Source organism: Gymnodraco acuticeps, unplaced genomic scaffold (assembly GCF_902827175.1).
Source record: "Gymnodraco acuticeps unplaced genomic scaffold, fGymAcu1.1, whole genome shotgun sequence".
NCBI lineage: Eukaryota > Metazoa > Chordata > Actinopteri > Perciformes > Bathydraconidae > Gymnodraco > Gymnodraco acuticeps.
In genome coordinates, this window is record NW_022990510.1 from 1471607 (window position 1) to 1483795 (window position 12189).

The 12189-nt window shown below is 47.5% G+C and overlaps 1 protein-coding gene across 1 annotated transcript in view; it reads right to left on the bottom strand.

Annotated features, from left to right (window-relative positions):
- Positions 1-12189, bottom strand: part of arnt2 (aryl-hydrocarbon receptor nuclear translocator 2) — a 119619-nt gene that overhangs the window by 67641 nt on the left and 39789 nt on the right. Inside the window, exon 6 of the mRNA XM_034226994.1 lies at positions 3479-3581. Coding sequence (XP_034082885.1) covers positions 3479-3581 — 103 coding nt within the window. The remainder of the gene's footprint in view (positions 1-3478; positions 3582-12189) is intronic.

Genomic DNA, 12189 nt, shown 5'->3' on the forward strand with positions numbered 1-12189 from the left:
ACGACAATACTCTGAGAAACTCTAACATCAGCTCTCAGCAAACGACTCTGCTTCTGTCTGGCGTGGTCTAAGACAGATCACAAACTACAAGCCAAAAGCCTCCCTCTCCATGAACGACCGATGCCTTGCAAACGATCTGAATCAGTTCTACTGCAGATTTGAAGACATTGAGTTCAGTCCTGACACCATCCCCCATGACACCTCGCAACAGCTTTAGTCTCACACCTCCAAATCCCCTTCCCCTTCAGTATCTCACTCCCCCACACCGCTGACCTCCCGCGACACATCGGACTCTCTCTCAATCGATGAAAGGGATATAAACAGACTGTTCAGAAAACTCAATACCAGAAAAGCGGCTGGCCCTGACAATGTCTCCCCCTCCACCCTGAAGCTCTGTGCTGATCAGCTGTCTCCTGTGTTTACTGAAATCTTTAACACCTCACTGGAGACATGCCACGTCACAGCATGCTTCAAAACCTCCACCATCATCCCGGTTCCCAAGTAAACAAGGATCACAGGACTAAATGACTACAAACCTGTCGCCCTGACCTCTGTGGTTATGAAGTCCTTTGAGCGCCTTGTCCTGTCCCACCTGAAATACATCACAGACCCACTCCTGGACCCCCTGCAGTTCGCCTACAGAGCCAACAGGTCTGTGGACGACGCTGTCAACATGGCCCTTCACTTCCTCCTCCAGCACCTGGACACAGCAGGAACCTACGCCAGGATCCTGTTTGTGGACTTCAGCTCCGCCTTCGACACCATCATCCCGGCTCTGCTGGGACAAGCTCTCCCAGCTGCACGTACCCGACTCCACCTGCAGGTGGATCACAGACTTCCTGTCTGACAGGAAGCAGCACGGCTGGGGAACCCCCGGACCATCAGCACCGGTTCCCCTCAAGGCTGCGTTCTTTCACCTCTGCTCTTCTCCCTGTACATCAACAGCTGCACCTCCAGTCACCAGTCTGTCAAGCTCCTGAAGTTCAGACAACACCACCCTCATCGAACTCATCTCTGGTGGGGACGAGTCTGCCTACAGGTGGGAGATGGACCATCTGGTGACCTGGTGTGGGGAAAACCACCTGGAGCTCAACCCCCTAAAAACAGTGGAGATGGTCGTGGACTTCAGGAAGACCGCAGCCCCATCTGCCCCCATCACTCTGTGTGACTCCCCAGTAACTGCTGTGGAGTCTTTCCGCATCCTGGGCACCATCATCGCCCAGGACCTCAAATGGGAGCAGAACATCTGCTCCCTCACCCAAAAAGCCCAGCAGAGGATGTTCTTCCTGAAGCAGCTGAAGAAATTCAACCCGCCAAAGACGATGATGGTGAACTGCTACACCTCCATCATGGAGTCCATCCTCACCTACTCCATCACCATCTGGTACGCCACAGCCAAGGATAAGGGCAGGCTGCAGCGTGTCATCCGCTCTGCAGAGAAGGCTGCAATCTGCCATCCCTCCACGACCAGCAGGCCTCCAGGACCCTGAGGCGGGCAGGGAAGATAGTGGCCGACCCCTCCCACCCTGGACACAAACTGTTCACCCCGCTCCCCTCTGGCAGGAGGCTGCGCTCCATCAGGACCAATACCTCTCGCTACCTGAACAGTTTCTTCCCCTCCGCTACCGGCCTCTTAAACAAGGCCCGGCCCCCCCCGCTGACACTTTACCTCTGCCACATCATAGACCAGTGACCACCAACTGGTGGCCCGCGGGCCACATCCGGCCCGCCAGACATTCTCATCCGGCCCGCACAACGGGGGATGACTGTGGCGTTGGCGGAGTGGTTAATGCGTTCGCCCCCCACCCATTTTTTTCTTTTACAACGTCTCGTGAGTAAGGTGCAATACCGGAGTCCAACAGGGAGAAGTGATCCTTTGTTGTGAAGAGTCTGCTTTGTGCGCTCCGCACCACAGCAGTAGCCCTGCTGCGACAGAGTCCAACAGAGAGGCAGGAGCTGCGGGACAGTAGCCTAGAAGCAGTGTTGGGTTGTAACGGAATACATGTAACGGCGTTACGTAATCAGAATACAAAAATCAAGTAGGCTAACTGTATTCAGCTGGCGATACATTTGAAAAATGAGTAATCTGATTACAGTTACTTTCATAAACCTGAAGTGAATACATTTTGGAATACTTATTGGAATTATTGGTGGAAAAGTTTCCTCACAAAATGTAATATTCATTACCGGCAGAGCTGTGTGCACACTGCACGGCGCTGCAGCATGTTTGTGAGCGAGAGAGAGATGCAGCGCGTCTGTGAGGCCCCGCCCCCGCACGCAGATGAGAGAGAGAGATCTCTTTTAAAATATATTGAAAGTTAGAAACGGAGATGGTTAGATAAAATGTGCAAGATAACGTTTATGTAGCATTTATTTATTGTCGAAATGATGACATTTCATAACGGGATCAAATCAAAGTGAATGGCCTGCTGCTGCTGAATGCATGGGGCAAGTGACGGGAAAAAGTTTTAAAAGTTATTACATCGTTTCAGATAATAAATAATAATGATAATTCATTCTATTTAGGGGCGCCTTTCAAAGCACCAAGGACACCTTACAATTCATAACATATTCCAAGGAAAGGTTTTAAGACAGTACAAAGAATGCAGTCCGGGTGATGTTTTTTATGTGGGGTACAGATGAGAGAGCTGTCCAGAATGACACCAAGATGTTGTGTTTGAGTTCTTGATAAGCCATTAAAACAGTAAAATACGTGTCTCCTGTTCACCAAAACATACCCATCTGTTATGAAAAAAGTATTCCAAAAGTATTCTAAAAGTAATCTGAATACGTTTTTTAAAGACACGTAACTGTAGGCTAACTGCATTCTGATTACTTTCAGAGCATGTATTCAGTACTCAGTAACTGATTACATGTACCCTACATTAAAGTAACCCTCCCAACCCTGCCTAGAAGTGATCCTTCATTAGCGTGAAGAGTCTGCTAAGCTTTATGCGGTCCGCAGTACCTGAGCGTGCTCCACTAGCACCCCCCCCGTCAACAACTTCAAAATTCTGGGCTATATAAAGATCTCTGGCCCGCGATAGTGTATATTGGATACATTTTGGCCCTTGGACAAATGTAGTTGGTGATCCCTGTCATAGACTATATGCATTACATTAATGCACACAATGTTCATACTCCTTACTGCACATATTCTTATTTCACATGTCATAGTTTATATTCTAAAATTCATTCATAGCATTCTATTTCCATGAAAATTACTGCTTTATTTTTATTGCTATTTAACTATATTTTATTACGGTGTAAAATATTTTTTCTTTTATATTAGATTTCTTGTTTTTTATATTTTATGTATGCACCATGACATCAAGTCAAATTCCTAGTATGTGCGAACCTACCTGGTAATAAACCTGTTTCTGATCCTGATGAGTGTAGTTCTGAATGGACTGCTCACTGAATCCGTTTAAAAATTGCACATTCATCGAGTCAGAAACACACACACGGTCACACACACCTCATGCGGCAGATGAAGGAGCGTCGGGAGCCCATGCACATCCTCATGGAGGACTGCTGCCCCTCCTTCTTCACTGTCCCTGTCTTCAGGTCCAAAATCCGTCCTGTGAACACAGACAGCAAAACACATTACAACAGAACACATCACAACAGGGCACAGAAACATTACCATGTAGACAGGGAAAGAAGCATGTACACTAGGGATGTAACGATACCAAAAACTCACGGTACGACAATATCGCGATAACAAGTCCACGGTACGGTATTTATCGCGATATTGAATAATAAAGGGTGGGGGGGGGGAAATTATAATTATTTTTTTTCAATACATTTTTTTACTCGGAAAATGTTTCTTATTACATAATAAATCTGATTTGTACAGCATTTTAGTAGGATAGCAGTATTTTAAAGTGTAAAAAACAAAGTGACTAACTGACTGGAACAAGAAAACCAGTGTTTTTGTACCTATAGTACTACCAAACAAAGTAGGCATTTTCTTTGTGCCACTGCATCTCACAAATAAACAAGGACATTTAATAATCAGACCCCGCAATAAAATAAATCAAGTGTCACTTTAGTTTTTCAAGTAACTCAACTCAAACTCACTAGTCACTCACTCAGCATCATCAGACAGGTTTTTAGGAATATGAGAATGTCCACATTTCCAGGTATTTATAAGCTGGGATGTTGGGGCATTTACAATATCCCCTGCACTGGAAAAAACTCTCGCTTGGTACTGATGTTGCTGGGACAGCAGTGGTCACGTTAACCGAATATTTTATTTAACAATGACGGAAAAATCTGAAAGCAGTCTGTCATTTTGACAGATTAGAACAAACTCGGTGTTAGGGAAATAATTGTCCTAGACTCCTAAATATGACGTACATGACCAACCCTGACGTTTGTTTATCTCCTTTAAGGACATAGGCTGCTTCAGCCATAATGTTATTGTTCCCATTCTGTGACCGGGCAACACTAGGTCACAGATGGTCTGTTGTTGTGGGTGCACTGGGACACTTCCTTCTTTGTTGTTTGTGGACTCCAAGGTATGACATCTTCGAGGCCATGAGTGACGGACGCAAGTAACTCAGTGTGCCCAACTGTTTAAACTATCTTATCAAAATATGTTGATTACTCTCTGTGAAACCAGTTAAATGGGCTAACGAGAGAGAGGCGCTCCAGAATTGACGTGGCAACCCACCCGTGCAGTCTCACCGTGACTGCTGTGACTTGTGATGTGAATCCTCCGGCCGAAACTCCAAATAAACCACCAGTGTTTGACATCAAAGCTCCTGCTCTACCGTGTCTCTTTCCTGAGTCGGTGACTCCCACTGCATTGCTACATAGAAGGTTCCCTTACACTCGGAACAGCACCAACGTTTCCCCGCAGCGAGGCTCTGGTGTTATGCCGTGTTATGCATGCCCTCCAAAAGGAAATGATATTTTCCAAACCGTACTTTGCCGTACAGATCAATACATGTCTGGGAGGTTTTGCTTTACGCTGTGCGCTCTCCCGCGAGGTGCATGCACACACGGCATAACACCGCCCCCCCGTTGACAGTTCACGAGCGTGCTCTCTCGTGAACTGTTCAGACCCGACGGGTAATAAGGGATTATGACGGATATTTTATGATCCTGTCTGTCAAAATGACGGACAGCGAAAAAGTCTAACGCCACCTCAGTGGGACGGAGAGATATGCTTTGGCCATGGGTGACAGCAGTGGGTCAAACTGTGCATTGTCTCTCCACCACTTCAAAAACAATACAGTTGTTGCCAAGAAGGTGAGGCTTATTGACAGGGATATAAACATACTGTTGGTACTTGTCAATGTCTCTAGGTGTATAAATGTAGCCCGTAAATACGATGTCCTTTTGTGCTGTTGTTTTATGTTCATGTTGTAACCTACTTGCTGCCATGTTGGACAGGTCTCTCTTGAAAAAGGGATCGATGATCTCAATGGGACCATCTGGTTAAATAAAGGTTTAAAACAAAAAAAAAGTGTTTAAAAAATATATATATTTTAAAATAAAAACATTTTTTAAATCGCGGTAGATTTTGTCAGTCTCACAACGGTATTGGGACGTTTATTTACCGCGATATTCGGTATATCGTTACATCCCTAATGTACACATTACTCTTCAAACTGTGAAGAAAGAAACCTGCAGAAACACAAATTCAGTGTGTGATCACAGCTCAGATCAACTGTGTGTTGTGTCAGAGAAGCATCTTTATGAACATATTTAAAATCTGTGATAATCATCTTTGAGGATCAGATATAGAAAGTGTAATTTTGGTTCAAATATAGCCACACTTCAAACATCTTGGTGACAGACTCCGACCAAAAAGGAAGAGAGAAATTACTCATAATATAAGACCAAATCAAGATTGTGATTAAATAGGCCAGCCATATTTTCTGCATAGAAATTCACTTCTGCTTTTGTTGCTGCTGTTTGCAGTACATTCATTCATCCTTACACAATCTTTAAAAACACCAACTCTCTTAAGCTTTTTTTCCACCTATGTGATGAAAGCTGGTGGTGAACACTGTACTCATTATCAGGACACTTCTTTAAAGATAAACTCAGCATTTGTTTACCAGTCATGGTTAGATCAACTCAGCGTATGAAATCAGTTTCATAATATCTTCTGGGTAAGGATGAGCAATTTGAGGAAGACATTTCTAGAAGAATTGTGTTAAGTGTTGTGAGAAAAGGAGCTCGTTTTCAGAAATGTGTGCGATTGATAAAAACTGTAATAAAATGAAAACCAAGAAAACTTTTTGAAGTTCTGTCAGAAGGGACCGGTTTACTTTAGATGCTATTAGTGTTGGTCATCTGACCAATATGATTTTAATATAAAATGACAATAGATCTGTCCTTCACTCGTGTAATGAATGTATGTAATAATCTGTTGCTGTAAGTGGTTGCTGTGTTTTCATTATGTTATGTCTTCAAAACTCCAGACTCTTATGTCAGCTTCTCAAGCATACACGTTCTGTTTCAGGAGATTTGCAAACAGAAAGATGGTGATGTGACTGCTGGGAGACAGGAGGATGAGTAGATGTGATCAACTGTGTGTTGTGTCAGAGCAGCATCACAGAACTGGTTTAATTAATTAGTGAGTTTATTTAAGGTAATTAGTTAGAGGTAGGGGTGGGCGATATGACGATATATATCGTCTAGACGATATTATGTCTCCACGATATGCCTTTTCAGAGATATCATATCTGTCGTGATAGTGCACCAGGGTAGGATTTTCCCAAAAATAATTGTACGTCCTACGGCCACCATGGCCTGCGTGCCCCTGATACTGTTAACATCTCGAAGTTGCTTTAAAAGCGTCAGAACAGTGGTTTCTGAACTGCGTTATGCTGCGTTCACAATGGACGCGATGCGAATATTCTCATCGCTCCAACCGCTGGAGTTTCACCGCGGCTGTCAGCTGTGTTTACTCCTGTCATTCAAACAGGACGCGCTGGAGAGGGGGCGGGGCTTATATCCATGTAAATACTGTGGTGGAAACCAACTACGACAAAATCAACCTATTTTACCGTGATTTAATTGTAATACACGTTTCAAAATGATGCCGAAGTAACTACATACTGATAACGGTTAGTAAAAACCAAGCTGTCAGGATGCAGACAGTATTGCACTTCATTTATTGTCTTGTTTGATTCTGTTGGCTTATATTTTATTAATAAGCTATTTATATTGTTTTTCCCTTTTGAAACAGATGTTCAGTTATGTTAAAGTCTTTGATTGCACTTCAAGTCTAAAGTTTACATTTTAATTGTTTGGCACTGACTTTTCCTCATTGATGTTTTATGTTTTACTCTCCTTTTCATGTGTATTGATGTTACATCACCGCTAGTGCTACCTAAAGCAGAAAGTGCATTTTTATACTGAGAAACTGTGCCTTGAATATTTTATTTTATTTAGCGAGAGAGTGCACTTTACTTGGTGAAGAAACCAGTGTTAACGTTTGTTGTAGGGTGTAGGCCTACCTACTTGAACACTGAGGAAGCCAAATCAACATTCCTGTTGAATTGTTCATTCAGGATTCACTGCAGAATTAAAGCCAGCTTGAAATGGTGTTTTGGTCTGTTACTGTCACGATCTGTCTTTATGGTGTCTTGTCTTGTTTCATGTTTTATGTTGAAAGGTCTTCACTTCCTGTTTTGCCTGTTTCTGTCTGCGTTGTGTCTTGTTTAAATCTGTCTGTGGTTCCCGGTCGTTAGTTTCCCTGGTGTGTCTAATTTACCCGATTGTGTTCACCTGGTGTCACCTGTGTCTTGTTTCTGTGATTAGTCTTGTGTGTATTTAAGTTCTGGTTTTTCTGTCTGTCTTTGTCGGTTCGTCTTGTGTCATGACTAGTTCGTCGGTGAGTGTTCTGTTTTGTCTTTGTTATCACCTAGCCTTGAAATAAAGGAATTTGTCACTTTAATCTGCATTTGGGTCCTACCTGCTTCACACACCGTGACAGTACGAACCGACCAGAAATGGACCCAGCAGATGATCCATTTGAGGTGGAGCTACAGCATTTTTCCTTTTGTTTGGCTTGCTGCTGTGATTGGTGGAGTGGAGCGTCCAGTGTTCGGCAGAGGGAGGCCGCTCTGGTAGAGGTAGGTTGGCTATGGAGAAACCAGACTTGGTGAAGTTCTTGCCTGGCTGGATTTTGAACTTCCTCTGGGTGTGTGATTTCCAGCCTGCTGACTACAAACGTCTCGGTGTGGTCCGTCTGGAGTCAGCCAGTGCTTCTGCCCCAGTTCCTGCTCCTGTCCAGGAGTCGTACGCTGGAACTCGTCTGGCTTATGGAGGTCCAAGGAGCTTTCCGGCGACTGCTAAGAGAAGGAGGCGCAAAGCCAAGCTAGCAGCCATGCCTCCATGCTCCAGTACCGGCCCACGCAGCTTTGCGTCCATACTGGATTACCTGGCTTACACAGCCAGGGTCCAGGCTTCTGCACCGGCCCATTCAGCCATGTTTCCGGCTCCAGAACCAGACCTTACAGCCATGTTTCCGGCTCCAGAACTTACAGCCATGTTTCCGGCTCCAGAACCGGACCTTACAGCCATGATTCTGGCTTCAATTCCGGCCCCCGCAGCCATGGTTCCGGCCCCAGCAGCCATGGTTCCGGCTTCAGTCCCGGCCCCGAAAGCCATGGGCTCGACTCCAGTTTCGGCTACAGGGTTGGCTCCCCAGCCGACGCCAGCTCCCCGAGTCTTGTCGGCGTACCGGCCGACTCCAGCACCTCGTCTCCTGCTGGCTCCCCAGACGACGCCAGCTCCCCGTGTCCTGTCGGCGTACCGACCGACTCAAGTCCCCTCTCAAGTTCCTACCCGAGTCCCCTCTCAAGTTCCTACCCGAGTTCCTACCCGAGTCCCCTTTCGAGTTCCTACCCGAGTCCCCTCTCGAGTTCCTACCCGAGTCCCCTCTCGAGTTCCTACCCGAGTCCCCTCTCGAGTTCCCCTCTCGAGTTCCCTCTCGGGTCCCCTCTCCAGTCCCCTCTCGAGTCCCCTCTCCAGTCTCCTCTCAAATCCCTTCTCGAGTCCCCTCTCGAGTTCCCCTCTCGAGTCTCCTCTCGAGTCCCCTCTCGAGTCCCCTCTCCAGTTCCCTCCTTTAGTCCCTCCTCTAGTCCCTGCTCTAGTCCCCTCTCTAGTTCCCCTCGCGAGTTCCCTCCTCTAGTTCCTCCTCTAGTCCCCTCTCGAGTTCCCCCTTGGTTCCCCTCTCGAGTCACGTCTCGAGTTCCCCCTTGGTTCCCCTCTCGAGTCTCCTCTCGAGTCCCCTCTCCAGTTCCCTCCTTTAGTCCCTGCTCTAGTCCCTGCTCTAGTCCCCTCTCTAGTTCCCCTCGCGAGTTCCCTCCTCTAGTCCCTCCTCTAGTCCCCTCCTCTAGTCCCCTCTCGAGTTCCCCCTTGGTTCCCCTCTCGAGTCCCCTCTCGAGTCACGTCTCGAGTTCCCCCTTGGTTCCCCTCTCGAGTCTCCTCTCGAGTCCCCTCTCGAGTCACGTCTCAAGTCCCTACCCAATGTCCTGGTCCGTTGGAGGTTCCGCTGGGGGTCCTGTCCCGTTGGAGGCCCCGTCGACTACTCCTCTGCCGGGGGTCCTACCAATCGTATGTCTGTCCCGTTGGAGGTCCCGCCGTCTACTCTTCTGCCGGGGGTCCTGCCAGCTCCTTGTCCTGTCTCGTTGGAGGTCCCGCCGACTACTCTCCTGCCGGGAGTCCTGCCAACCCTTTGTCTTGTGCCGTTGGAGGCCCCGCCGACTACTCTCCTGCCGGGGGTCCTGCCAGCTCCTTGTCCTGTCTCGTTGGAGGTCCCACCGACTACTCTCCTGCCGGGGGTCCTGCCAACCCTTTGTTCTGTGCTGTTGGAGGCCCCGCCGACTACTCTCCTGCCGGGGGTCCTGCCAACCCTTTGTCCTGTCTCGTTGGAGGCCCCGCCGACTGCTCTCCTGCCGGGGGTCCTGCAAATCCCGTGTCCTGGTCCTCTTCCGTGGGGGATCCTGCCAAGGCCTGTCCCACCAGCTCCGACACCGGGTCCTGCCCGGTCTCCGGCACTGTCCCGTCAGCGCCTTCCTGCCCGGCCTCCAGAGCTGTCTGGTCTTCACCCTCGAGCCCGGCCCCCTGAGAGCCGCAGTCTTCGCCCTCGAGCCCGGCCCCCTGAGAGCCGCGGTCTTCACCCTCGAGCCCGGCCCCCTGAGAGCCGCGGTCTTCGCCCTCGAGCCCGGCCCCCTGACTCTTCCTGCCGCGGTCCTCGCCCTCATGCTCGGCCCCCTGACTTTTCTGGCCGCAGTCCTCGCCCTCATGCTCGGCCCCCTGAGTTCGCCCGCGGTGGCCTTCGCCCCTCCATAACCCCCACCTTGGACTCTGTCTTGCCCCCGGGACGTCCGCCCGAGTCCCCCTTCTCGGCTTCTGCCTTGCCCCCGGGCCGTCCGCCCGAATCCCCCTTTTTGAACTCTGCCTTGCCCCCGGGCCGTCCGCCCGAGATCCCTTCCTGGTCCTCTGCTGTGCCTCTGGGCGGTCAGCTCAGTCCCGTCCTTCGGACCGCCTCCACCCACCCTGCTTAAGGTTTTGGACTTTTGTGGGGTTTTTTGGGACGTCTGGGATCCGTCCCTTGAGGAGGGGGTACTATCACGATCTGTCTTTATGGTGTCTTGTCTTGTTTCATGTTTTATGTTGAAAGGTCTTCACTTCCTGTCTTGCCTGTTTCTGTCTGCGTTGTGTCTTGTTTTAAATCTGTCTGTGGTTCCCGGTCGTTAGTTTCCCTGGTGTGTCTAATTTACCCGATTGTGTTCACCTGGTGTCCCTGTGTTTTCTCCTCCCTCCTCACCTGTGTCTTGTTTCTGTGATTAGTCTTGTGTGTATTTAAGTTCTGGTTTTTCTGTCTTTGTCGGTTCGTCTTGTGTCATGACTAGTTCGTCGGTGAGTGTTCTGTTTTGTCTTTGTTATCACCTAGCCTTGAAATAAAGGAATTTTTCACTTTAATCTGCATTTGTGTCCTACCTGCTTCACACACCGTGACAGTTACTCCTTTTTATTTTAGTTTGTGTTACCTTGTAGGTGGTTGTACTGTTAAGTAACTTGAAAAATAACCATAATAACCGACATGAAAGAATATCGTGATACTGCTTGAAAAATATCGTGATATTATATTTTTCATTATCGCCCACCCCTAGTTAGAGGCCCTATTTTATCAGTATGTCTGGACTGCACAGCAGTTACAATGGTCAAACTACATTGGAACATAATTGTCCCCATTTTGTCTTTAATAGTTACTAACATTAGATATTTGAATGAGCTTTGGACCGCAAAACAAAACATTTCCCTGGTTTTCATTTTTAAAATCAAGTTACCGAATGCAAAACAAGTTACAATTTTCAAAAGGTCTTGTGATTTTTATCGGGGGGAGGCCCTTTTTCCAGTTTAGAGCAATAGCCCCTCCAAATGTCTGTGCACGTCCCTGCCAACTACACACTGTTGTGTTCAATCCAAAAGCACTGTTGTCTTCAAATGGGCTTGGTTCTTTATGTAAAGAATTCTGCAGAGAGAGATTCAATTAAAGTCTACAAGAACTACAGTTCATGACCGAAAGAACGAGATCGGGGATATAAGCGGCCGAGATGCAGTGTTTCCCACAGATATGAAATATACTTGGGCGGGTCGTGGCAAGGGGGGGGGGGGGGGGGGGTCGTGCGCGAAAAAAACATTATTTATTGACTTTTCATTCCGGTATAATCATTTTGCGCAAAGATGGCACTGTTTGTCAGAGCACTTCATCCTTCTGGGATTTCATGAAGAACAGCTCCAACGCCTGTGTGTATGGGAATGCTTCTGGTGCTGGTCCATTAACTGCCAGTGTTTCCCACAGATCTGAAATATACTTTGGGGGGTGGTGGTAGCGGGGGGGGTTGAGGTGACGTGCAACAACATTAACCTTTCTCTTGGTCGCTTGTTAGCAGACCCTTCACGCGATGGCAGAGCGAACAGGTACAGGTACAGGCAGGGTCCATAATGATAGCCCTATAGTTTAAATCTACTACCCACACATGAACATATGGAAATGGGTTACTATTTAAAAAATAAATGTATTTATTAATGTATTTAGGAACCTATCCATGTGATTTTTAGTGGGGGTCGACCTCAAATGCTCTAGGGGGGTCCAGGGGCATGCCCCCCCGGTAAGATTTTATTTTTTATTTTGGAGTTAAATGCATCAAT